Source organism: Branchiostoma floridae, chromosome 6 (genome assembly GCF_000003815.2).
Source record: "Branchiostoma floridae strain S238N-H82 chromosome 6, Bfl_VNyyK, whole genome shotgun sequence".
NCBI classification, from domain to species: Eukaryota; Metazoa; Chordata; class Leptocardii; order Amphioxiformes; family Branchiostomatidae; genus Branchiostoma; species Branchiostoma floridae.
The window spans coordinates 18,379,064-18,405,888 of NC_049984.1; the positions used below are offsets into that span (position 1 = coordinate 18,379,064).

The window sequence follows — 26,825 nt, forward strand, 5'->3', positions numbered from 1 at the left end:
TGTCCGTTTGTGTTTCCAGATTTCCTCTTGATGATCCTTGATGGATTACGATGATATTTCGGTTTGTGGATAGGTGTTGGGAAAACGAAGGTCAAGGTCGATTTGGGGCCCCTTAGTATGTGATTGCGGGAGAATTTCTTTTTAAAAATCTTTTGACCTGGAAATGCTATGGTCTTGATCTTTTGGTGGCAGATAGCTTGTGATGTGAGCCCCTTGTGCCTTGGTCTGGAACTGCAGGGGCGTTTTTCACAAAATATTCCAAAGAGCAAAACGGAACATAGGAAAGACGGATTTCGAATCCGAACTCAAATACATGTAGCATGTGTAGTTTGTGGCAGGTGGAAGATTAGCAGATACCAATTATGCAAATAAGTCTATAATTTGCATAATTGATGTAAAATTGCCATAATTCTCTTCTAAGTACATGTAGTGAATGATTGCATTGTCAACATTGTGACCTGTGTAAGTTAGTCAAAGGTTTGCATAACCAAGCAATGATTATGCATATGTGAAAGTCAATTGCATGTTCAGAATATTTGAGGTCTCCGAACTCTCGTAACAGTTATAGTTGTCTTCATTAAGGGGAGAACAATTATAACCAGACGGGAAATGAGATCATGTCTGTTTTCATGACGTTGCAGGAAGTGACAAAGCTACCGTATTTACTGCTGTCGTCGTCAATGAGAACGACGGTTTGGGAGTCCAGCTAAACATCAACAACCAATCAGAAGCCGGCATGGATCTGTACATCAATGGGACTTTACAAGACATACTCGGTACGTGGCTTAACATAATCTATTATGTGAAGCCAGCCTATAGCTAAGACTTTATCATGAATGTTAAAAATGTGGTGTCGCGAGTAGCGTAATTGGTAGAGCGTTCTGATCTAGAGGTTCCGAGTTCGATACCCGCCGTGCCCCCGACGTTGTGCCCTTCGGAAAGGCACTTTACATGACTTTCCTCACTTCATCCAGGTGTAAAAAAAGGGTACCTAACTTTGGTCAAGGTAAAAGTACTTACCTTCTGTCTGTACTGTGTATGGGGTACTAGTACTATTAGTATAAGTTACTAAAACTGCCAGTGCCACATTGTCCTCGTCCAAAAGTCCAAAAGCAAATAGAAAAAAATAGAAATGTTGCTGTACCGAACGTTACTATGTTCGTTCTTTCAGGTTACTAGTAACGAAACTATTAGTGGTGATGAATAAAGCAAAATCTGCATGCTATTTGCCACCCATAATGCACATTTTATTTTCTATATGTGAGCTATCAAGTATAATTATCGAAGAGGCATTCATTGTTTCCTAGAGTATGACAACACTACCAGTAACCACACTCTGCTGGAGGACATGCTGTTCTCAAGACCCACCACCAACTCCTTCAAGATACAGCTGTCGTCTGGCATCAGTCTAACCACGACCTCAGAAAAGGTAAGATATTTTGGTCTCACATAGATTGTAGCGATGTATGATTTGATTTTAATATTCAGCAACGATCTTAGCCATTTTTATCGTATAAAGGTAACGCGAATATCTTCCATCTGCGCTCTAATAACATAGCCTGTCCTTGGTGCTGAACACGCTTTCAACAAAATGCACGTGTTAATGGTGCAAAACACGCCTATCAAATCAAATATGTATGCCACTGGTGCGCAACACGATCTGCACACAAACCTGTCCTTGGTACTGAACACACTATCTGCACGAATGAACATATCAGTGGTGAACAACACCATATCTATACACTTGTTCCTTGGTGCCGAATACGCTATCAACACAAATGCGCATGCCACTGGTGCTACAAGTATTTTTCCGTCACGACTACTTTCATAACTAGATTGTAAAAAAAAAATCTATATATTCACCTAAATAACCAGCATGCCTACAGTTTTGAACCTTGGATATGACTCAGTTTTGGTGTCACACTCTTATTTTCTTACACCATGACATCGATCTCACGAGCACATCCGTTCGTTCTCCCCAGAACATGCTGGCCGTGGTCGTGTCGGCCCCCGATGAGTACATGAACAGTACCCAGGGTCTACTCGGCTATTGGGACGGGGATGAGACTAACGACTTCACCGCCTTTAACGGCAGCGTCTTGGACGTCAACGCCAGCGAGAGTGACATCTTCAAGTACTTTGGACAGTCTTGTAAGTCCAACCAGTCTGAGTATGAATCAGTTGCAGGGATCACGGTAAAATTTCTTTATCCTTGATCTGTACCCCTTTGCTTCGAGATTATCAAATATTGTCTGTTGTTATATCCATATTCAGGTTTAATAGTATCCAGATTGTGCCTTGATGTTCTTACTTATATGTCTTGTTTTTTTTACATGTTGTTACTTAAATGTTATTTACTGTACGTTGTTGGTGTTATTTCTATGTGGGAGGGCAACTTGTAAAGATCGCTCTGGACATGTTTGCCCTCCCCATCGCTTTGTAGTGAATTCAAATAAACAAGTAAATTATCTATCTGGATTTTGGGGGAAATGTCGATATATGAAGCCTTTTGTTTACCTACAACTCAACATATACAGTGTCGAAAGAAATTCTGCCCTAAAGTTACCGAACAACTTGCAATATGGATTCGACGTTAACTTAGAAACGTAGCTGACGAATTGTTGATAAGCCAACATTTTCCACTGTAGTCCAGTTGACGGAGGCGGACGGCAGGTTGAAGACGAGGTTCCACTATCTGGAAGGAGAAAGTCTGGAGACCATGAGAGACACGTCCTTCTCGCCTCAGTTCACGGACGCCGTCACCTTCGACGACCCGGAGTTAGAAGTGCAAGCCAGGCAAGCTCGATAGTTATGCTGTCTTTAGTTATTGTTGCTATGCTGTTATTAGTATATTCGTATGGTAAATAGTCCACCAGAGAGTCGATATTACCTGGCTGCGCACTTTTAACAGAGACTTGAATGCAATAGAGATATATCAAACAGACGTTGAAATTCTTTTTTCGAAGAGGTTGACTTTGTCACGTTGTCCGCGTTCTGTTTTGTGCATGGACGTAGGTTTCCGTGTTTTGTGTTGTGTACAGATTCAGTTAGACGTTTTCAGGGTTCTGTGTTGTGTACTCATTTAGTTAGGCGTTTTCCGGGTTCTGTGTTGTGTACAGATTTAGTTAAGCGTTTTCTGGGGTCTGTGTTGTGTACAGATTTAGTTAGGCGTTTTCCGGGTTCTGTGTTATGTACAGACTTAATTAGGCGTTTTCCGGGGTCTGTGTTGTGCACAGATTTAGTTAGGCGTTTTCTGGGGTCTGTGTTGTGTACAGATTTAGTACGACGTTTTCTGGGTTCTGTGTTGTGTACAGATCTAGATTTCTTTAGGGGTTTTCCGGGGTTTTTGTTATGCACAGATTTAGTAAGACGTTTTCTGGGTTCTGTGTTGTGTACATATTTAGTTAGGCGTTTTCCGGGTTCTGTGTTGTGTACAGATTTAGTAAGACATTTTCTGTGTTCTGTGTTTTACACAGAGCACTTTGCGGAGACGACCAGAACTGCCTGTTTGACATCAGCCAGACAGGAGATGTGAGTGTCGGAGAGACCACAAAGACACAGTCCGACAAACTGACGGAGGAAAACGCCCAGCTAGGTTAGTTGCCATCTTTGTATAGTCACAAACACAGACACACACATGTACACTCAGAAACAGTCATAGAATTTTCATCAATGTATCATTATATACTGCATTAGGTTTCATGATTATCATACTTCAACTTTCAGCAAACTTTCCACCGGAAGTTGACGGCCCAGACGACATCAACGCCACCATGGGGGAGATCATCAACATCCGCATCAACGCTTCTGACGCCAACGGTGACGACATCACGTTCGACCTTGATGAGGGCGTCCCGCTGTTCGTCAGCATGGCGTCTGATGAAGACACTGCCAACATCACGTGGAACGTCACTTCCGGGGAGGAGTTTGATTTGAAGGTAACCATGTAATGTCCTAGACCATCGATATTACACACAAAAAGGGGGGGGGGCAAAGGCAGGGGGTAAAGAGCTGTATGTAGAAGGTATGTAACCACGGATTACGTAGACTTGTTGCAACCCATACCTTGAAACATGACACTATTCTTAGCCTATACGTTTGACTTACTGCCTGGTGTTTCAATATAACAGATATACAAGAACACCCCAGGTGTGAATCATAATAATGGAGACAACTCTTATTACTCCTTTGGTAATTTGGTACGAAGGACTGAACAGAGCCTGCTGAGAGTAGCGGATTAGAATCATTGAAAATACAAAGTCGGCACCACATGACCGCTTCAAATAACGTCATTAGGTCGTGATTGCCACCTTGGATGTAACATTAGCACAGCATGAGTAGGAACCCTCCGGCTCTTCTACGTCAAAGCAGATTGTCATTAGCGTAGATGTCGTCTGGGGTAAGCTGTTAGCATGGTAGCCATCAGCAGTAACGGTAGAAAGTTTGAAATTTGATAGATGTACCCAAAAGAGTTTTGATGCTAAATTTCACTGACATTTCAATCATTGCTTGCCGTGTAGGTCATTCTGACCGACTCAAACAACGGCTCCATCCAGTACTGGCCGACTGTGCGCGTCTGCGCATGCTACAACGGTGGGACGTGTGTGGATAGCGATGATGATGATGATACATCATCTGACAACTCTACTGAAACAAGGTTTAATTTGCACATCCTGTATATAGTACTTAACCTCCTCAGGCGAAATCTCACTGTTCTGCAAAAGTACATTCCATGTTTGTTTTTGGCTGCGGGAATATTTCGTGTCTACACGTCGAGAATGTGAAGACCATGACCCGTTACATATTGTTAGAAAAAGGCCTAGTTAAGCTTCAGAGCGTTAACTACAGCAGGAGTATCTATTAAATTTGTTGAAGAATCGCCCTCTTACACATTTCATTGTTAGTTCACATTTCATTGATTGTACAATGCGTTTGAAGTTAGAAGCGTTGATCCGTTGTATTGCATCCCTTACAATAGTTACGTATACTTTGCGCGTCCTTAGAAGTGTTAAATGTACAATGACAAATGTTTCGAAAGACGGAATCTTTAAAACAGTTCTTCTGCGTTGAGAGATACCAGTTTCATGGCACCAGACTCATCATTGGAATTCGCAAGGTCCTGATCAGTATTTTTCGAAGGCAAGATTTGGTAGACTGAGTTGAGACACTGGAATAAAAGTTAAGTTTCTCATCAGCCATGTGCCGGTTTCCCAGGTTCGTCCTACAAGCCTGCACCTGTGAGGAAGGGTACACAGGTGTCCAGTGTGAGAGCGACATCGACGCCTGCGAGGAAAACTCCCAGCCCTGCTACGAAGGTGTCCGTTGTAGGGACTATCCTGCGCCTGCGAACATCTCGGGATACGAGTGCGGACCTTGTCCCACTGGATTCTCCGGAGATGGGGAGACTTGCGAGGGTATGTTGATGTTCAGGTTTTGGTGTGCCTTTTAGCCTAACAATTTATGGCATGCTTACCACAATACTAGACACAGAACACTATATACCCAAATAACTTCGAACTTTTTTGTTTATCCGAACTTTTTGTTATCCAGCACGAGATGATTTCCTTAAGGAATATTGACAAATAGGTACCGTATTACTGTTTGATTATACTTAAGAATGGCACTAACAGCCCTCGTAAGTGCCAGGTCTCTAGAGCCAAAGACAGGGATGGATTGATGTGTTTGAAAGACTGGAGTATTTGTTTGTTTGTTGAAAGATTATCGAGAACGTATCACATCTACACCTTGTCAATTGTCACCTTTATTACATTATATTCCTGACGATTGTTCGATCTGCTCTACGTTCTCTTACAGACATTAACGAGTGTAACGCCACCGACAGCGGACAGACATGCGCACAGATCTGTGTCAACTACCCAGGATCCTTCACGTGCGACTGCCATTCCGGCTATCAGTTAAACGATGACGGACTGAATTGCGATGGTAACCTTTGGCGTTATCTTCTGATTCAAAAATGTTTAGACACAAACATAGGTATCTTTTACTCCAATCAAGCTACCATCCAAGCTATAGAAATAGCTGTTTGAATGTATTTCTGTGTAACTTCAACAATCATTAGATTTAGAGTGTCACCTAACCCTAATCCTAACCCTAACCCTTGGATGTGAATTTTGTCATAGAATGACAGATAATTGTTTACATATTGTTGTCGTTGTTAATATTGTTTAGATGTAAACGAGTGTGAGCCTGCACATGACTGTGACCACCAGTGTCATAACAACATCGGCTCCTACCACTGCTCCTGTAACAGCGGCTTCGAGCTGAACAATGACAACAAGACCTGCTCGCGTGAGTGTTGCAGTTTACCAGATTGTTTTGGGGGTTTCTGGAAAACGTAGTACAACCCCAATTGGTTAAATAATTAGACTGAATAGTTCAAGAGTGCAGTAAACCGGCCTTACAATTACGCATGGGTTAACTTCTCTTGTAGTTTTCGTTTTAACAAAGATACAAATAGCTTCGTATCATTTTCATATTTCACTCAACTTGTTATTATTACTCTATTGGCACTGCCTCAAAAATTTATCCTGCTGTACATGTACAATGAAACACTATACCGACGTTCCGTTTGCTCTATATAAATAACAGTGACTTCTAGACGGTTCGTTTGAAGTATTGAAAGGTTTGACATTTCACCATGAACATTTCCATACCGACGTTTCATTTGCTCTATATACATAACAGTGACTGCTAGTTAAATGGTTCGTCTATTAAGTGATAAAAGGTTTGACATTTTACCATGAACATCCCCAGCCACCGACCAGTGCACGGCGGAGAAGGAAGCGGTGTGTGACGGTGCGAACGGCGGCTGCTACCGCGAGGGGGGAACGGAAACCTGCTACTGCAACAAAGGTTACACTCTGAACGGGAACGACTGTGATGGTGAGTTGAACAATAATGTAATGACGTTGCTGTAATTGTAACCGCATTGTGTAAGTGCATTATGAAAGTTCAATGTGGTTTATGTGATAATTGTTACAATGTGCATGGTTCCTTCCTAAGACTTACGGCACATGCCAACTCTTATGTTTGGTACTAGAATATATGATTCAAATGTACGTAATTGGAGCATTTTTTTCAATGAAATGTTTCGTATGACGCTTGCATTTCACATTGACAAATAAATCCCATCATTCCGCATCTACGGCCGTGTTAATATGTACCCGTTCATGACTTGTACTTGTACTACTGAATTTTGTCGATCGGTTGAATGGTCGATTATTTATTTGATCGATCGATTTAATTGATAAATTAGCACAGATTGAAGTGATCATTGTTACTACTTGTCATCAAGAGCCAGGCCTCTCTCACCACTGTTTTGGAAGAGCGATAAGTACTGCAAGCACTTTCAACAATGTCCGCAATAATGAGTCAAACATTCAATTTTAAACTGTTTTCATGACCGACGCCTTTCTTCTGTTTTTCAGACGTAGATGAGTGCACCAGTGGAGAGAACAGGTGTAACCAGGAATGTGAGAACACTGCAGGTGGCTACAGCTGCAGCTGTGAGGACGGCTACAGGACAGACGAGTCAGACCCCTACACCTGCCAAGGTAAGGGGTAGCATACTTCGTTTTCCATGTCGCATAATACGTATAGAATGTACGACAAGCGCAAGTTGTATGAGTCATACACTGTACCAAATTATGACGTTTTTTTTTTGCATTGCAACGCGGTAACCATTTAATACGCATGCATACTGAATATTGGGCACTATGTAACTATGTTCATGTTTAGTCGACGCCAATATAGAGAGAATTTTAATCTAGTTTATGATCAAAGGCACTCAGTTAATCTGTGATGTCCATCATTGTATTACTGATTTTGTACCAATCATTTCAGAAGCGGAGACACATCATGATTTGTTGTCTTACTTATAACCTTTACCAACCCACTTTTTTCAGATATTGACGAGTGTTTTGAAGATGACTACAACTGTACGGACACGCAGCTGTGTGTCAACATTCCAGGCGACTACGCATGCGCCTGTCTGCCGGGGTTAGTCGAAGTTAACGGCGATTGTACAGGTGAGGTCATATTTGCTTCTGTGTCTGAGTTACTAGTATCTGTGATGTTAACGTTGTACCAATTAAATGGCTTGAAAGTCACCACAAGTGTTTATTTGAGGAAATAATGACAAGAAGCTCCAGGACATACACCTTGATGGAATAACAAAGAATGAATAGAAGCATTCTTGACAGGTAATGATATTCATCCAAATCGGTATAAGAAGAATATTCATCATAATCATCATAGTGTAGACAAACATCGTTGAAGAATGAAATGTAGTTTATATTAGGAATACCTTAATTTTATGTGTATCCAGACTTACCTGACGATGAGAAACCAGTGCCCACGTCTAACAGGGTTCCTACAAATGAGGAGAAGAGAGGAGTTGTGGTCTTTACTGCTGAGATGTCCATCAGTCAAGTATGTGGATGTTTATTCCTTCATGTGTATATTTCGATCATAAAGACATTGTCTACTTACAAATCTAATAAATACAGCCATCCACATTAACCCTCTAATGAAGAACAGTCAAAGTAAATTCATCTTGTTTTCGTGACTTCATTTCTTTTTATCTAGTTTCATTTCAAATCAAATAGTCTGGATTTAACACTGCCTGTTTTCGCCATGTATATTCACATCGTAAATTAGTTGAACTCGGCGCAGTGAGTTGTATTGTTACGTCTACGGGAAAGGTGGACTTAACTATTACAACGTTTTATAAGTTTTGTTAAGTTGTTATTCGTTAAGACGAACAAGAATCACGAATCGTTTGAACTTGTCCAACGTCTGTAGTACACGGTGTCCAGAGACCTGGCATTCTCCCAGGCCGTCGCTGCCGCCGCCACCAGCCACTGTAGCAGCCACGCTGCCGAGTGTGGTCTGAGGACGGACTCCTCACGTAAAAGGTACCACTGCACTTTTCGTGAAGTCCATGGAAATTTATCGTTGAATAGATTCATTAGCCACGTATATACACAGGTAATGGAATTTTCATCAAGCAGTGACTACTTTCCAAAGGTAAACACACTATCGATGGCGGGGTGAGGGGCAGAAGATCTACCCAAGTCTCGACTTAGTTCTCGCGACTCTCGCGCGAACTAGATCACTCCGTGAACAAGATAGACTGATAGTCATCGAAAATTTGGAGGTCCGTGTGTTTACCTTTGAAAAGTAGTCACTGCTTGATGAAAATTCTATTAACATGGACATTTGATTTTCTATCATTGAAGATTCATGTTTTAGCTTTCTGCGTACTACTTGATACTCACTGACGATGATAAAAAGAAGAAATGTAGAGTTCAAATTTTATCTGGAAATGAAAAAAAGCCCAATTTCAATTTTATTTTTGGACTTTGCGCCTCAAACGACGGGCAGTCTTGCCATGAAATATTTCCAAGAAGGACCCTCCGGAATGGCAAAATCTACCTATCTATTTGATATGAAAAGTGATACTGATTGTTTTTCTACAGGAGGCAGACAGTAGATGTGGAGTTTACGGAGCTGCACGTTCTGCGTCTCCCAGACTACCCGGTAGAGTTGAGCGGCTCCAGCCTGCAGTTGGCCCTGTACGTCCTGCTGCCGGAGTCTCTCCGGGCTGACAACATCACCACGGTCATACCTGGCCAGGAACTCATCACTATCATCGGAAATTCCCTCCAGGTAAAAGAACAATATTTTCTTGGCAATGTTTGAAATGTTTATGCTTATATGAGTTTTGGGGGAAAATGCTCTACTTGGTTACATTTTCTGTTAAAGAATCAATGTATTCAGTCAGGAAAACGAGGGTCAAATTGGATAATGGACCCTAGCAGCTTATCTATGGTACTGCAGAGGTACTACCGGTTTTGATTTCTCGTGTTCTGGGCATAAGATGGTTACTTACTTCTCGTGTTTTGGGCATGAGATGGTTAGTGGCAGAGAGTAAGTGGTGTAGATTTGACATCCTGGAACTCTAGTTGTCCTTTAACGAGTGGCGTTCTAGCCTCATATGATACGTCTGTTACACAGCTTGTGTCTACAAATTCTTTGCAGGACCTGTCCGCTGCCCTTGGTGGTGCCAGTATCACAGACCTGTACCTGCTAGTCATCCCCACCACCACTCTCCCCCTCACCACCGTCAGACCTGCGGCCCCACAGGCAGACAACACCGCAGCCATCGTGGGCGGGACGCTCGGCGGACTGTGTGTTGTTGCCGTCATCGTGGCCATCGTTCTCGTTGTCAAGTAATGACCTGTTCGATATATTGTTACTCCGCACACGCTATGGTGTGCTTAAAACCTAAGAAAACTGCTGTAGCCTGCTATGAGAAAATAAAACAATCGCTTTCAGTACACCTTCATGCCTTCGCGGCACTCTTGATTTGCACATCCTGTTGATAAAGATGAATATGAAGTCTTAAAAACGGTCATTCATACCGATACCAATATTGTCCCGTCTAATGAATGAGTGATGGCAGTATTCTAGATACAACTTACAATATGATATGTAGAATGTCAGCTACTGAGATGATAATCTTGATACATTGACTATAAATCTTGATAGCTCTTTCCTTTTCATGGGGAAACATATTTACGGGAGGAACTGAAGTCTATGGTAAGTTCTCGTACTACATGTCCTTCACACTACATGTGTGTATTTTTTCTAACAGGAAAAAGAAGACGCGTACGATGAAGGTGTCAGACAGTCAGACGCTGGAGCTGGCTGAACCGGGACCCTCCTCCACCGGCCGGCGGGCGGACGGGGAGGTCCTGCCGCCCAAGAACGAGGAGGTCCTGCCGCCCAAGAAAGAGCCGACGTTTTAGAATATATGTAGACCATCGAGACTTTGCTGTTTGTATAATTTCACTATTTTCACAAATTTGCTGTACATATCAGTGTGAGGCCAAAATGGCTACCAATGAATTTGGTGTGGTTTTTATTGCATTTTATCTATCCAGAAATAGTTGCTAGGATACGAATCAGCTCAATGTTAGATAATTCTATCCAATCAGTACAGAAGCTTTTTGGGTGGATTTGTGTCTTTGATGTGTCTGCGTTCCATAATTACCACATGACCACATGATGCCGTGTGTTTTGTAATAATCGTATAGCACTTTTACACAGTACACTTTTTAGTTCTGTGTACTAGTCGTCAAATGTACTAGCAATTGCCGAATCCTGTCTATAATTAAATGAGGCATTTTGTGAGCAAAATGATAATCCAGATGGGATGTATATTTGTGTGTAATATGAGATGATCTGTCAATTAATGCAAATTTGAATATTATACATATATCATATACATAAGAGATATAGGACATATAGCACTATACGTGTAATGCCGTCCACGATTGTCTGCTGATGCAGCTCATAATGAGATTTACATAAACGTTACTTGAAAATAGAACAGAGCTTTTCCAAACGCTAGATTTGTTGCTGCAATTTTAGTATCCAATGCATGCATGGTTTGTCTTTTAGATAAGTATCATAGTTTTAACTCCAACATGCAATTGCAAACCTGTCCACAATATACTAACATTATCCAGTTACAAAGAACTCAAAGCATAATGCACAGTGGAAATGGTTTTGAAATATGTAAATATACGTGATGGCATGGACACGATATGTATTCATCACATGGCTTGGCTCAACTTGCAGCAATTGTGTGCTTTTGATTTTTGGAATCATCCCCTCTTTTGAATAAAAACCAATGAGATTGATCCAAAAGTGTTCCACGGGTTCATTCCACAAATTATATCTGTTGGTAAGCTTGAAAGACATGGCGTACATGCAGTGAGGATCATGCCACAGTGTGAAGGATTGAAATGGCCATTTCGGATTGTGACGTATAGTAGAGCCAGCGACCTCTTGTGTTGGGGACCTTATGGTAAAAGCTAAAATCACGCGTCAAACATCTGCAAAAGAAGCCAACAGACTTATCGAGCCATGACGCATTATGCCGTACTGGAAAATCAGCCACCTAAAGCTTTTCATCTGAAGAGGAAGAAAGATCAAAGAGTCACGATTTCCGCGGAATCAGGTTCCCAACAGGCTAAGTGCCTCACTCAAGGTGCAGTGGTCTCGTGTTTGGGACAACGGCTAAAGGGCTTATCAACCTTCTGTCATATCCAGTGACACTTTTCATATCCATCAGCGGCTGTATCTTGAGTGTTTTGTTACAAATCATACCAGGGCCACAATCCACGGAACTGTCTGCAGGTGAGCTGTCACTTTCCTGTGAAGTGTTACTCAGGTTGGAGAGTGTTGTTTGCTTGAAAGGGCGTCAGAGATTTGTTTGATGTCGTTTCTAGTATCACTTTAGTTCAGATTTCCATCGGGTTGGCAAATCAATTCAACCTTGCTTTTCTTTATACTCCTCTTAAACTCGACGGTATTCTTTCTAGGCCGTTTTGGCAGCTAACCTGCTACCGTAATCAGCCCACACATCTCCCACACATCCCCCACACATCCCCCACACATCTCCCACACATCTCCCACACATCCCCCACACGCCCCCCCCCCACATCTCCCACATATCCCCCACACGTCCCCCACACGTCTCCCACACATCTCCCAAACATCCCCCACACATCTCCCACACATCCCCCACACATCTCCCACACATCTTCCTGATGAAGGCAGAAGATCAGCTAGCGAAACGTCGACAAAGAAAAGAGATAAGGTTAAGTACAAAAGGAAGCTAAGCTAGTTGCTCTTGATTTACTTGCGACTTCACAACGAAATTTAGATTTGAATATACTATTTTCGCACCGTGAATAACAGTTACATTAAATATTTCTTCGTTTTCTATGGAAAAGATTGAATGAAAACATCCCGTATTTGCCAAGCTTCACAGCACATAATTTAAATTGTGAATTTACCATTTCCTCTACTGTTGCAGGTTTAATGACATTTTGTGTATTTACATGACAGTAACATGTGGAAGCAAAAATGATGAAACAACAATGATGAAACAACTTTAGTACATCACAAAGTTCTCCCATTCACAGTCTCTAATTCACTAGCCATTTCTGTTAAGACCAATTGTTGAAATTACCGATGTATGACTGCATCCCTGCGATTTACGATATAATAATGAGCATCCCTGTGTGTTTGAAAATTATGCTGTCAATCTGACAATAATACTTGCGTATTCAATGATTGGAATTATGGAAACAAATGCTCATTGGACAAAGCGGAACCCGCCATGAGTCTTGATTATGCAGGTCCAAATAACCATCTAATTTCAACGTGGATATTTTGTTATACTCATTATCTATTTCTGCTATTCTATGCTGAATACATTTAACACCCAATAACTTTTCCTATGGTGTTGTTTGACCATAGGGAAGTATGCTAACATATGATTTACATTTGAGTGACTTTTGCATATGATCCTTAAGAGTTAGTGGCTCAACCAGTTTTTCTAGTTAGCTGTACTTGTATGGAATTGTTCTGCCAGTTCATTCTAGTGACCCTGAAGAAGAGTGATGGATGTCACTCGAAACGTCCGGAAGTGATATTCATTTTTTATCCAATTGTAGAGATTGAATTGTATTTGAATATTGTTTACCTGGATGTCTAACCTTCATAAACGTATGTTGAATAATAGAGTATATAGCAAAGCCACTGAATCACTGACCCAATTTCTTTGTCCCTATGTCCTAGAAATTGTCTCCACGAAATATTATTAGGTGCCTTGCACAGAAAAAAACATGTTATTGTGTCAAAGCCCTCAAACACAATTTACTACCCAATTAACTACCATAATAGGCTCTCCTGGCTGCCTGTTCACGACATGGAGTATGTAGGCTGTACGTAAGCATCGTACTGGTGATGAGTGGGATGTCGCAAAGGATGAATTTGATAATGACAGTTTTCCATATTTATTTCTTCCACTGATTACACCTGTCATATCCATATATATCAAATGCCAAACCTGATGAACTGTCAAATATCAAAACATAAACACTAGTACATAAATACATGGGTAAGATAATATACTACGTTGGCTTGAGGTACATGAATGTGAACAAAACGTCTCCAAAATAAAATTAAGGCAAGATGACGGACCCATCTAGTAGTCCGTACCAGCCCCACGTCTTGGATTCAGAAATATGAGGAACATGTCAAATATAACTGCTACACCTAACACATGTGTACACTACATATCACCCTATAAAGCATTGCACTTCGTGAACGGAAACTACAATAAGACACTGTTCCGTTTCTGAAGAAGAACATGACATCGGATGACACACAACTCAACTGACGATTTACAGTTCAGATATTCACATCAATAGTCTCGTCTGTGTTCTAGCTAGTGACAATGTTCATGAGACGTAATTCAAGAAGGCGAGAGCGACCTGCTAGCATAGTTGGTACAGACCTCATTGGCTACCTTACAACAGTGAAGTAGCAATATTCGCTGTGGATAAATGCCCAACCTACGTACAGATGTATTGCACTCTACACTTTTCTTTCCATGAAATAGAAACATTTCGGAACGAATGGCTGTGGGCGCTTTATACAAATATTTACATTTCATTCAGATTAAGTGTGCAAAAAGAATAAATCGTAACTGGTCAAAAATGTGGCCTTACTTTACATGTTGATCGGAGTTTTAACCGCAGACATTTTCACCGACTTTGTTGAGGCTACAAAGGGCACGTCTAGAGAGTTCGGGTCATGCGCGTTTCTCGAACTGTCCGTTGTTGTCTGTCTGTCTGTCCGTGCGGGAGACCGGCTGTCCGTACTCGGTCCTGCGGCGTCCACCGCACGGCCACTTCCAACGATGTTAATGTTCATCACATGATCTGTTGACCACCCGAACTTCTCGCGAACCGCGCGGGCGAGTCGCCTCGCCCCCCGCTTCACAACCCCGCGAACCTTCTTCAGACGGAACGCGTAGATGATCGGATTCGTCACCGAACCAAAGAGAGCGATCAACAACCCCCAGTAGGGCTTTGCAGCGATCTCACAGTCTTCTCTTACAATGCACGAAATTTGCTTCACGCCTCCGATGCATATTGGCAGCCAGGTGATGATGAACGCCACTGCGATCATCACAACGGTCATGGACTTCTTCAAGCTGCTATTGAGCTGCCGGTGTTGTCTCATCGCGACTCGCTGGTCTCTGCGGCGCGCGGCGGGCAGATCGTCTCGGGGGTCCTCCATCGGCCTGGTCTTGGAGAGCCGTCGCTTTAGCGCGATCAGGATTCCGGCGTTGACGAAGACCACGAACACCACGGACAGGAACAGGACAGTGTTCAGCAGAATCAGGTAGGCCACCGGCAGATATTTCGTGCAGTTCTCTGATGTCACATTGAAGCAGTTCCAGCCCATGAGAGGAGAAAGGCAGACGAGTGCACAGACTGGCCAGGCGATCCCCAAACTCACGGCAACGTGTCGTCCAGTCATACGGGTCTGGTAGAATATCGGGTGGAGGATGGCCAGATAACGATCTATAGACAGGAGGACTACTCCAACTGCTGATAGGACCAGCACGAAAAAGAAGAGACAAAACACGCCCACCAGTGTCAGATATGGCGGGAGCTCCCACTGCAGAACGCCGCAGATGAAGAACGAGAACAAGCCCGCCACGCAGTCCGCCGCGGCGAGGTTTGCCATGAACAGGTACATGATTCCCGTCAGATGCTGGCTTTTCAGGATGCAGGATAAAACCACGCCGTTAGTGAGGAGACTGATTGTCCCAACTACGGCGGCGGCGATCCCGACTTTCCTGTTTTCCTCCAGGAACGGGGTGGGGAGATGAGAACACGCGGCTATTGCCAGGTCGTAGTCGATGTCATTTTCGAGGTGCCAGCGGGTGCACGGCCAGAAGGTTTCGTGCTCCGTCCAGTTTCCCCCGGTGAAATTTGACATGTTACCGTTCATCTTGTGATGTTTCTGAAGACAAGGAAATTGCTCGTCCGGGAGAACGCCAATTTCTCGTTCCTTAATCTTCCTCCCCCGACAGTGTGCCTGCCACTAACTGACCGCCCTTCACGCTGCGTGTAACAGTGTTCTTATTTAAGATGCTGCTACAGTTTCGCCCACACGCCCACGCGACTTGCCATGGCAACAACCAATCAAATTTTTAAAAAAATGAATGGACTACGGTGATGCTGTGATGTGGAAGAAAATGCAAAGGACGATACTCATTGAATAGCTTGGGGTATGCGTGTAAAAGAAAATTAAATTTGGTGCAAACGAAGTTACCAAGCACCTTCCTGACACACATGTAACAGTTTGCAAATTGGTCGTATCTGGAAAATCAAACTTTTCGCCTTTTTTTCTGTCTAAAATCAAATGTGAAAACGCATTCTGGAAAGTACCACATCACGTGTAGTTGTTAACGAGAGCTACACACACACACACACACACACATCTAATTGAATGTAACTAGGGCACAGGACTCGAAGCATCATTAAGATATCTCAAAGGACGATTTCCCATTACTGACAAAAAATAAATTTAGAATTAGTATATCATCATCCAAATCTGAGTGATATTTCATCTCTTTCACAAAGGTGACTTTTTAACACTCAAAATGCCCTGTGTCCTTTTCTTTGTCAAATTAGACATAAGATTATAACGTTAAGAAGTCAAAAGAGCGTCCAAAATACCACCTGCACACTTTAAATCCATGTCCTGTTCAAAATTCAAAATGTTTTAAATCTATGTCCTGTCCAGCGCGATGAAATCTTGAATTAAGTATTTAACCTGAGGAGTACCAAGGTCAAATCAAGGTCAATGTGAATTCAAGGTCCTCATCGACTCCCGATGGATGAACAATATCACCAAGGTCAACGGTGTGACATCGCTGAAGCGCCCGGAAAGATGTCAATTTAGCCAATTTTTCAACCTCCTTGAATTAGCCCACTTCATTAAAAGTACCATTACCACATTTGCGGCTCGAGAGTTGCTACAAAAAGCAATGATACCCCGTTACGGAGTCGCTATAATACTGTTACTAATAAAATGTTTTTACTCTGTCGACTCAGTTAAAAGGCCACCAGACGGATCACATTGCACGGAAATCGGGGTTTACCACGGCGCTAAATGTCATGTAACGGTCTTGTATTACATATATCAACCTTTAATGTTAGATTAGTCACGGATTTATTGCTTAAAGCATTGACCTTTTATCACAACAGGATTACTTAGACATATCGCTTTTAGCTAGCCTCCATAGCAGGCTAAAATGGGCGGCTATGAGAGAGGCCAGCAATCAGCGACCCAGTACAAAAAGTGCCAAAAAATCCCATAGAGAGCCTGCTATGGAGGCTAGCTTTTAGCCGCCTTTCTCTTGACTTTACACTTTGATGTTTTTAAACTTGAAAGTGGCTTGGTGAAGATTTATTATCCTATTAGCTACTTAATTTCTCTATTTACAAATGACACAAATCGGTTTGTCACAAATAGTTCCCGCGTTTTAATAAAATTCGTTATATCTATTAAATAAGATATTATCATCTCCAATTATCTATGAAAAACATTGTCCAGTTAAGTCAGTGAACGTTCACAGATAAATAAATAAATAAATAGATACACAGTACATTCATAGAATGTGTAGGTTATGGCTGGTATATCAAATACATTACAAGACGGGAAGTTAACAAAGTTGTTAGAAATCTTTGCATGCTGTATTATCACAACAACATTTCATTGACTGCATTTACAAAGGAATTGCCACTCACAGTAGTAGTATTTTCGATGCGCAAATGTTATTGAGTATCCAGTCGTCACGGCTAGTAAATAAAAGAGATCGAGATGGACCAAAACGTGAGGTATATGTAAAGAAGTGTGAATCGTACCGATAACATTATTCAAATTAGCTCTTCTACCACTCGTGACACGCCTTCCTATTCTGTGAAAACCTTATGTGAATAAACCCCATACACGTATGCAACATACAAAGTGAGGGTGTTTTCCGAATATATCATATACCCAAGATGTCCGATTTCTACTACTTCTACGACCGTTGAGAGCAATATATGGCCTATCTCGGTCAATATGGACCATGGTAAAATCCCAATTGATATCAGCCCTACAGCGTCGACTGTGGCTAAACAGCCCTATACAAGAATGACAGTCTGTGCCACATAGGGCACATCTGTGAGAGCATCACAAAAACTACAGTATTCACATTCTTCACTATCTGTAGTTTCCTTTACGTTGCTCGATGTTTGATCAGCAGTAGATGTAGATTTTTGACGTCACAAGGATCGACCATCTCGTCCCATTTGGGCAGGGCTCTCCAGTCTACTTCGTTCCACTGCAGACCGCACCGCTTGGCGGCTTGGTAGATCTCCCACTCGAAGTTGTGTGTCTTCTTCCGCGTCCGGTCCTTGTACGCCAGGACAAAAACTGCAGAGGGCTGAAAAACAGTTTCATGGATTAACTTGAAAGTTCATCTGTGTTGGTAGAAGTCATTATTGAATAGTTAAACTGTAATATCCAAGACATAAATTGGACTCACCCACATTTTCGACTGAACACCACAAGTTTTTGTCAAGGAATGAACAATCCACTGCTGTCGTGACGTCACATCCCTGAACAGAGACGGTGGGTGCCATAACGTGACGTCACGACAGCAGTGGATTGTTCATTCCTTGACAAAGGCTGGTGGTGTTCAGTCGAAAATTTGGGTGAGTCCAATTTTGTGTTGTATATGACAGTTTAACTATTCAATAATAGTTTCATGGATTAATTCCTCGTTGTTGTGTTTTGTTGTATGTTCAGTTATTTTCCCATTCACTTATTTAGTTCAATTTGGGGCATTGGGAGAGTCCCTTACAAGGATGAAAGTAACTAGAAAGGCCGACATTTGCTTGAGAGCAAATACAGCATATTTCAGCCATCTCCCTCAGGCAACAATAGGCCTTGAGGTCGTTGACCCCTTTGGCCATTGGAAAATGACCCAAAAAATTCCCAAATAGTGTTCCATGCCAAAAATTATACATGGGTCATTTGGATAAATATCTAGAGCACCCCTTTACCAAATGTCGGGTCATTTGGTTGTTAAACGAGGGAACAGGAGCCAAAAATGTCAAATTTTTGTCTAAAAATGGCCATAAAATTGCAATATTAAGCATCATGTTGTACTGTATGGAAAAACTGTTATTGAATTCATGCGCACAAAATTGAAGGGCACTTTAATACCAAATTTCAGGTCATTCGGTTGTAAAACGACGGTACAGGAGGCAAAAATGTGCTTTTTTGGTCAAAAAATGGCCAAAAATCGCAAAATCAAGCATTTTGTTGTACCGTATGCCAAAACTGTTATTAAATCTGGGTGGGCATATGATCAGGGCACCTCTGTACCAAATTTCATGTCATCCGGCTGTAATACCAGGGTACAGGAGCCCAAAATATACATAAAAATTGACAAAAACCTCAATAAAATCATTTTAAAGGCAGATATGAAAAAAATGAAAAAAGTACCTGAGGGTATTGGCTTACTCTATCTTTGTGCCAAATTTCAAGTCAATCGGTTAAAAAACGGCGGAGTTGATTTGAGTTGAAGATTTGGCAGGAGAAAGAAGAAAGAAAGAAAGAAACATTACGAATACAATATATTTCACCATACCTATGGTATGGCTGAAATGGTATGGCTGAAATATAATGATGTAGACGTGAAAGTAATGATGTAGATATGTATAGGATGTGTTTTCACCAAAAGACCGATTAAGGAACATGAAACTCATATAGCCACTAGCCACAAATCTGACCGACGCCTATATAGAAGTGCTACCGTGTAGGCTAAAACAGACTTCCACCTGTGCATTTGTGTAACGAAGGATTGAATTGTTGGTACGCGACAAAATTTCTTATTCTAGTTTTCTTTTTAGATAATATATATACTTCAGAAACAAGCATGTTGGGGCAGGCAGAGGAAACTAAAGGTGCGTTACCACCGCACTTGTGTCAAGCTTGCGTCACTGCGGGGTTCGAAAGATACTCAACTCAATTTCAGAGATAAAGAACGTATTTTCTTTCTTTTTGTGTATTTTGTCGTTTTCTTAATCATACTTTTACGTATTACGTAATATCTAAATTATAAAAAAATCGGAGAAAAATTAAAAAAAAACAGTGACGCAGTGAACGAAGCCCGCAGTGACGCAAGCTTGACACAAGTGTGGCTTGACACCGTTAGAGTAACTGTTTTTATTTCTTTTCTCCGACGTCTTTACCACATGAATATGGCAGTTTTGAATACCTTTTCGGTGAGCAGTTCTTTGGCCGTCTCTATAAGTAGAGGGATGTCGGGACGGAAGTACGCCAGGTCAGCGCCAAGGATGACGTCAAACCTGCCGTGCTTCGCTCTGAAGGAAGTGACGTCATCACCCCACTGGAGGTGAGCACATTGGAACCGAGCTGGAGGGCAGATGGGTGATGGGAGGGGATAATCATAATTGTACCTTATCACTAGCGCTACGACCTGTACTTAGCTTGTTTGAGCACAAATGTACAATAAAGGTCATGCATTCATTCATTCATAAACATGCATCTTTTTTTAAATATATATGTCAAGGAATGAACAAACCACTGCTGTCGTGACGTCACGTTATGCAGATAGAACACGTGACTCAGTGAACAGTGGATCATAGGTTGCACGACTTCTACCAATACAGATGAACCTTCAAGTTGGATAGACGTAATTTTTTTCGCGAGAAGACGACGTTCTCACCATCTATGTGTATTTTTGCACAGCGTTGGTACCTGCGTTCTAAAAATGTGGAATCCGATGTATTTCAATATCGGAAACAAAGATTGAAATTCTGACGTGGAAAATGCGTTGACGCCCTACACTATTCAAACCTGTGAGTCTAAGTGCTGTAACAGGTCCACTGGCCAAACGTTATTTGGGTTACCAGCATCATGACAGTTGATCCCACTTTCATGCACCTACATCAGAGGAAGTTGTATTTCTGCGGATGTGTTTGATGTTTTTATTTGACTCCGAAATGATAAAACATATATATGCTGTGTGCAGGTTTTCAAACCCAGGCAAATATTTGAGACATTCTCCTACAGCAGAGTACCGTCAGTCATTTATTCCTGAAACAGATGGAGTCCCTCTGACGACTCTGTTTCGCCTTTGCGTAGGAGAATGATTTGAGACGCAAATCGACGATACAGAAAGACGGACATTTTGTCTCTATTGACAGACCTCTCTCTTTGGGGAAGTTTTTATCGATGTTCTTCCTCAGCAGCTTCAGCACGAGGTCCTTGTTGTCCGACATGACGACTTTCTCGGCCTTCCTGCAGATCTGGGCGGCGGCAAGACCGGGCAGCCCCGGGCCCGCCCCCAGCTCCAACACCGACCCGGCAAAGTCAACCACATCGGGATGTTCTGCGAGATACAGTGTCAACACCTAGATGTACAATGGAAAACGTCCGTTACACACTGAATGTGATACATCTTCTGAAAACAACTGTTACAGTAACTACTCTAATGTGTTATCCATCAAAACTTACGCCATTGTAAAGATATCCCAGGAAGATTGACAGGAATCCATCAGGAAACAGGCATCTGAAATAAAATTCTCCCGCTTCCATGATCATGCAGATTCAGGCCCCAAGTCTACCCACGTCGCTTGTCGTCAGTAGGCAGCTATTTTATGTAACTCGACAACTATCCTATGAATAAAATCATTTTAACATGACGATTCTAGATCTGAAATCTCATCACAACGGAGAATGGTCAGCCCTTAATTACTTAGAATTCTAAAGTTATTAGTTATAATCTTTATATCAATGACTAAGCATGTGCATGTGCTGCATAGATGCTTTTCCCTGTATATGTACAACCGGTAAGTAGAAGAGTGCCTTTCACATGCAGTGGCCTGAGTGCAGGCTTAGATTGTATATACGGAGGTCCATCCGAAACCCGACCACCCACACGACGATCTGTTGCCAAGTTTCCAATTATAATAGTTCAGATGTTTCCAAGTCTTGTTCCAGTCAACCTACCCCCGGTATCTAGCCTACCGAAGCAGACGACTACGCGTCTCTGGTACAGCCAACCCGTTTCTGTCTGCATTCTACGGCGTTTTTTTTTTTTTTTTTGCTTTTTATCAGTCAAAAATATGGTGCCTGTAAATTCATCACAGGGTGACAGAAAAAAAAGGAAAAAAATAAAAAATCAATTTGTCTTTTCATTTATCTTCCCTTCCTCATAGTTTTTATACTTCCTTTTTCATAAACCAGGTAAAAATTGTGACGAACCTATGAATATGTAAATTTAATGACGTCATTAGATATATGATGGCCACGTCATGCCATTTTCAGCCATCCGGCATCCCTGAGCGCAAGAGGCAATGACGTCAAAGCAGTCATTTTGTTCAGTTTGGTTGATATCACATTGCAGACAGGAAACTTGTAATGCGGTCCCAAAGACGCGTTCCGCCGCCTACCTGGGTAGGTTACGGTTGATAGATACCTTGGCGGCGGACCAAATCCTTTGTCCTGTCAGTATATGGTGGGCTGCGAAACGAGAGGTCGAGAACGATACAGAGGTTATCTCTCGAGCCACACGTCTGTTTGCCACGTGATTTTCCTGAACCATCCCAACCTTCAAGTGCTGAGGACCAAATCGAGCGCGTGGCTCATATTTTTTTCGTGGTCTAAAATGGGCCCATAGATCTTGGAGATCGGGGTGGCTGACAAAAGACAACATGAACAGACATGAACACATCATGACGTTCTTTTCAGGGTCATCCTCACTCATTCGGGTCCGTACAGCACACTGTGCTACCTCTGACAGCTCAGCCAGTCTCAGACAACTCTCAGCCAATCGGAGTTCCGCGAAAGGCGAGGTGGCTGTTGATTGGGTGGAAACTAAGGCCATACGAAGTAAGGGCATTTACCACTACTTGCTGATTGGCTGGAAACTAGGTTATTATACCAAGTAAGCACATTTACCACCTCCAGTTGATTGGCTGGTTACTAGGTCGCACCAAATAAGGCATGTTCGCGAATGTTGACAACCGCGACGACCACGAAGTAAAGTGTGGACGAGCTGACGTGTCGGGGTGGGCACAGCGTGCTGTATATACCTCAATGGGTGAGGATATATATTCAGGGCATGTTGTGAAATTTACGGTTGACAGAGACCGACGTGGACAGCATGCGTGGATCAGGGACATCCGAGACCTGCAGATCTCTCTTGTTTACAACTTGATCCCGATAGTTTTTTCCATTGAAGAATTGGCTCAAAGCAGGGTAAATTCATTCCATGATCCTCGCTTGTGTGAATACATGTACGTACACACTAACGACTTAACGTACGACGCACATGCCGACTCTTAAAAACTGAATTCCGACCATGCTTAAGCTAAAATTTTCGTATAATTATGTAGTGGACGGCTGACCAAGGGTGGAAAGGTATCTCTTGCAAGCAACTGGCTAACTACTAGTATGTACTATGTCCAGTTACTAGCTAGACACTAGTCTGATGTATTTGTCTACACTATCAATGTATAAGCACAATGTAGTATCTCTATACTATACTACACCACACTACATTACACTACACTGCACTACACTATACTACACTATACTACACTATATCATACTATACTATACTACACTACACTACACTACACTACACTATAAAAGCCGTCGTAGCAGGTCGAAGCTAGGTTGTTTACTTACACCAAACACACATAGTAGTGACTGATTTGTCACGGTGACACAGCGACAGACCGACACTACATTCCACAATTATAACATATTCCTTGTATGATAGTCTAGTGCTACGTAACTGGTTAGGTCAGGCCACGGGTCTACACATGTCCTATACATATATGTATTCAAATAAACAGTTAAGTGACGACAGCAGTGATCTAGATGCTATATATAAATCATGTGGAGCTGAAAACACGAGATCATTATGTACATGTATGTCATAATATGGGCATACAGGTTATGTGGTATGGCATGGTGATTTTCTAAAAGGATAGCGGACATTTATAACATTGCAAATGGCAGAATTTACCTCCCTTAGGAGAAATTTCACGCAACGATCTCATGCAATACAAATAACAGATACATAATTCTACTACTGCCACTAATGGCAGATATTACCACCAGGGTGGTAGATAATAAAGGTCGGATCTAGACATACCAATAGGCAATTTTTTTGCAAAAGAATGCATACAAGCAGAGCTTTGAAAAACCGTAGTCACAAACGTCCTACGTTTTTTGGTCGAAGGATTTTTAACACGCTTGCATCAAAACTAACTGTTGACTAAATATACGACAACATTTTCCGTCACGAATGCCGCCTGACGTTTGTACGACACTTTCCCAATGTGGTGTGAAACATGTGGTGCGACGTTTGTGACAAGGGTGAAAAAATATAACGACAATCTATCTGCCATTGCTGATGTTGTCATGTATCATACTAGATAAACATGGTCACAACTAACCTTCTTCGATGTTCAGATCGTGCACCGCTTGAATCTTCAGATGAACATCTCGGACAGCTATTTCTTCCACTGTGTACCTGTCAAAGGAGCGAAATGGTCAAACAAATGTACTGCAGTACCTGATGGAACCGCAACACCATTTTTCATCTCCATCTCAGGAATGTTGAAATTGTAAAGCCATTAAATTGGTTCGTGCTCTACCTTACTATCACGAGCTAGTCCGATACCGCTTTGAAAATATGATCAACTGTAAATTAAGGGTAAATTTTAATAGCAATCCTTCATACCTGGGGCAATCAACAACATGACTACATTTGTATTTTCATGTATAAGAGCAGGGTCACCAACTAAACCAAATACGAGAGGAAGAGAACAATTAGGCAAAAAGGGAAGCCGTCAAGGATTATCATTGCATTTGGGGTTTTAAAGATAAACTAAACGTCAAACTGTAATTCATTGCCGCCATTTTGTGTATCCACTTGGGACTATAAATAAAAACCTATGTAACCTGATACCAAGCAGAAATCCCGCCCCCGAGTAGAGACAACCGCAGCAATCTCCATAAACATTCTCACATGAATGAGGACTTCAGTATAAAAGCAAAAGGTTTATAAGCATACACAAATGTACCTCTGATAGGGAGGGTTTTCGGCTTGAGCTGAGGGGCAGGCTCCTTGATAGATAGACATCGTCGGCGAGAATGTGACAGGCTTGTGTATCTCAGAGGATGCCGAGAATTTTAACCACGAATACCTTCGTCCAAAAGAGCGGGAAAGGGCAGTTGCCCCCCATGTGTTTCCAAATCAAGAAATCGCCTTCCCTGTAAATTTTGGTCCAATTCGTGCCTCTTGGGAGTTTCAAAATGCCATATTCATGAATAGCATGGTCTTCAGTTCAGCACTAGTGGGGGATACGGACGTGCACTGGCAATGTGCCCTCGCAAAGATCACAACATTGAACACAACGTTGAACAGCCTTGAACACAACGTAATATGACCGTTGTTATCATGCGATACCCCGATTCCTCTACCCTTTGCAGTTATTAACCTACCCTGGGGCCAAGAACTTGAAGAAGGGTTATCTACCATTTGCCGTCCGTTCTAAGCCTACCAGCTGCAGCTGATAATTACAGATGACAATAATTGCACTGGGTTCTACTTCTAGACTTTTGTTTTGTGAGAGGAAAAGAAATGGCGTAGCTCTAATTAAAGACAACTAAGTCTATAAACGTTTTATGACACAGCAAAGGCCACAAGCGATCCGTATTTCTGCAATCTTTGTTCAATCTAAAAACAAAAGACCTACATACTCTAACATTCACAGCAACCTTACGTTAACCCAACGCTAACGTTGAACTTGTGTTTACCTTTGTAACCCAATCTTTCCGAGGTTGGAGGTCCAAGGGTCTTTTGTGCCAGACTTCTTGTCATCTTTCGCCGTCATGCTTATACTTGAAAAACGTTCCTTCAGACGAGTCGATGTGTCAGTATACACGTCAACAAGATGGCGGGTGTACTGACGGTATGCAGAACACCTTCCAGTGTGCGCTGGAGCACCTGTAAGGCTTCAGAACCCAGCAGAAGAAATGCGACGACGGATCCGTATAGGATCTAACAAGAAGACCGCTCCTCTTCGTTTCTGAAATAAGTTCTTTGAGAAAACTTTCTGCACGTCTCGTTTGGCCAGTGGTCTTTCTCCGGCGTGTATGCTATAACCGCGAAGACTATGAGGTCTGTTTTTATTTAAGGCTCGAATTTCAGGGATGTCAGCTATGCCGGTGGGTTAGATGCAGTAGGTCGGCACCGCAGCATATTGTAAACCCCATCGGTATATCTGTCCCCAAGCCACTTTACTCGGTCAGATGCAGGTGACGAGGCCGTGGAATGTACGGGAACCTAAAGTGGTACAGTGGTTGGCAATCCAGCTTCAGGACAACACATTCGATGCAAGTGTTCTTTACTCCTATGTAAACCGATGCTAGTAGCGTTAGGGACTACAGTTGTGAGCTATCTTTCCCGTGACGTGTTACGGAACAATACGCACATGTACGTACAAGACGTCTAAAGCGTCGACATGCCACGTGATCCCAACATACAGTCAAACCTGTATTAGGGGCCACCTCTACAGAGGGGGCACCTGTCCATAGTGGCCACTTTTTGTCGGTCCCTTGATTATTTTATCTACAAGTTGTCACCTCTATACAGAGGCCACCTGTCTACAGTCAAACCTGTATTAGGGCCACCTCTATACAGAGGCCACCTGTCTATAGTGGCCACATTTGTCCGGTCCCTTGAGTGGCCACTATAGACAGGTTTGACGGTAACTGAGATTGCTTGGTAATACCGGTTGTGTTAGTTTCTTCTTTCCATATATTTC

At 42.2% G+C, this 26,825-nt stretch overlaps 3 protein-coding genes across 5 annotated transcripts in view; 1 reads left to right on the forward strand and 2 right to left on the reverse strand.

Annotated features, from left to right (window-relative positions):
* LOC118417833 (mucin-like protein) overlaps positions 1-11,727 on the forward strand; it is a 36,610-nt gene extending 24,883 nt beyond the window's left edge. For both annotated transcript variants that reach the window (XM_035823582.1, XM_035823581.1), the window contains 18 exons: positions 642-776; positions 1,308-1,429; positions 1,983-2,151; positions 2,649-2,796; positions 3,477-3,595; positions 3,727-3,938; positions 4,521-4,657; positions 5,215-5,414; positions 5,815-5,943; positions 6,190-6,309; positions 6,775-6,903; positions 7,449-7,574; positions 7,926-8,048; positions 8,348-8,451; positions 8,824-8,936; positions 9,501-9,690; positions 10,063-10,253; positions 10,679-11,727. In XM_035823582.1, coding sequence (XP_035679475.1) covers positions 642-776; positions 1,308-1,429; positions 1,983-2,151; positions 2,649-2,796; positions 3,477-3,595; positions 3,727-3,938; positions 4,521-4,657; positions 5,215-5,414; positions 5,815-5,943; positions 6,190-6,309; positions 6,775-6,903; positions 7,449-7,574; positions 7,926-8,048; positions 8,348-8,451; positions 8,824-8,936; positions 9,501-9,690; positions 10,063-10,253; positions 10,679-10,832 — 2,621 coding nt within the window. In that variant the 3' untranslated portion in view covers positions 10,833-11,727. The remainder of the gene's footprint in view (positions 1-641; positions 777-1,307; positions 1,430-1,982; positions 2,152-2,648; positions 2,797-3,476; positions 3,596-3,726; positions 3,939-4,520; positions 4,658-5,214; positions 5,415-5,814; positions 5,944-6,189; positions 6,310-6,774; positions 6,904-7,448; positions 7,575-7,925; positions 8,049-8,347; positions 8,452-8,823; positions 8,937-9,500; positions 9,691-10,062; positions 10,254-10,678) is intronic.
* Positions 11,728-14,525: 2,798 nt separating this feature from the next.
* On the reverse strand, positions 14,526-15,912 carry LOC118418014 (adenosine receptor A2b-like). The gene has a single exon (XM_035823805.1). The coding sequence runs from the start codon at positions 15,904-15,906 to the stop codon at positions 14,614-14,616; it is 1,293 nt and encodes a 430-aa protein (XP_035679698.1). The 5' UTR covers positions 15,907-15,912; the 3' UTR covers positions 14,526-14,613.
* Positions 15,913-17,422: 1,510 nt separating this feature from the next.
* On the reverse strand, positions 17,423-26,612 carry LOC118417988 (protein N-lysine methyltransferase METTL21A-like). Of its 2 annotated transcripts, none has more exons than XM_035823777.1 (6): positions 25,816-26,612; positions 24,450-24,526; positions 22,460-22,503; positions 21,188-21,392; positions 20,234-20,391; positions 17,423-18,391 (listed from the first exon to the last, which is right to left on the reverse strand). In XM_035823777.1, the coding sequence occupies exons 1-6, from the start codon at positions 25,890-25,892 to the stop codon at positions 18,185-18,187; spliced, it is 768 nt and encodes a 255-aa protein (XP_035679670.1). In that variant the 5' UTR covers positions 25,893-26,612; the 3' UTR covers positions 17,423-18,184. The 2 variants fall into 2 exon arrangements, with proteins under 2 accessions (XP_035679670.1, XP_035679671.1); XM_035823778.1 differs by lacking the exon at positions 25,816-26,612 and adding an exon at positions 25,080-25,796.
* Positions 26,613-26,825: the final 213 nt, after the last annotated feature.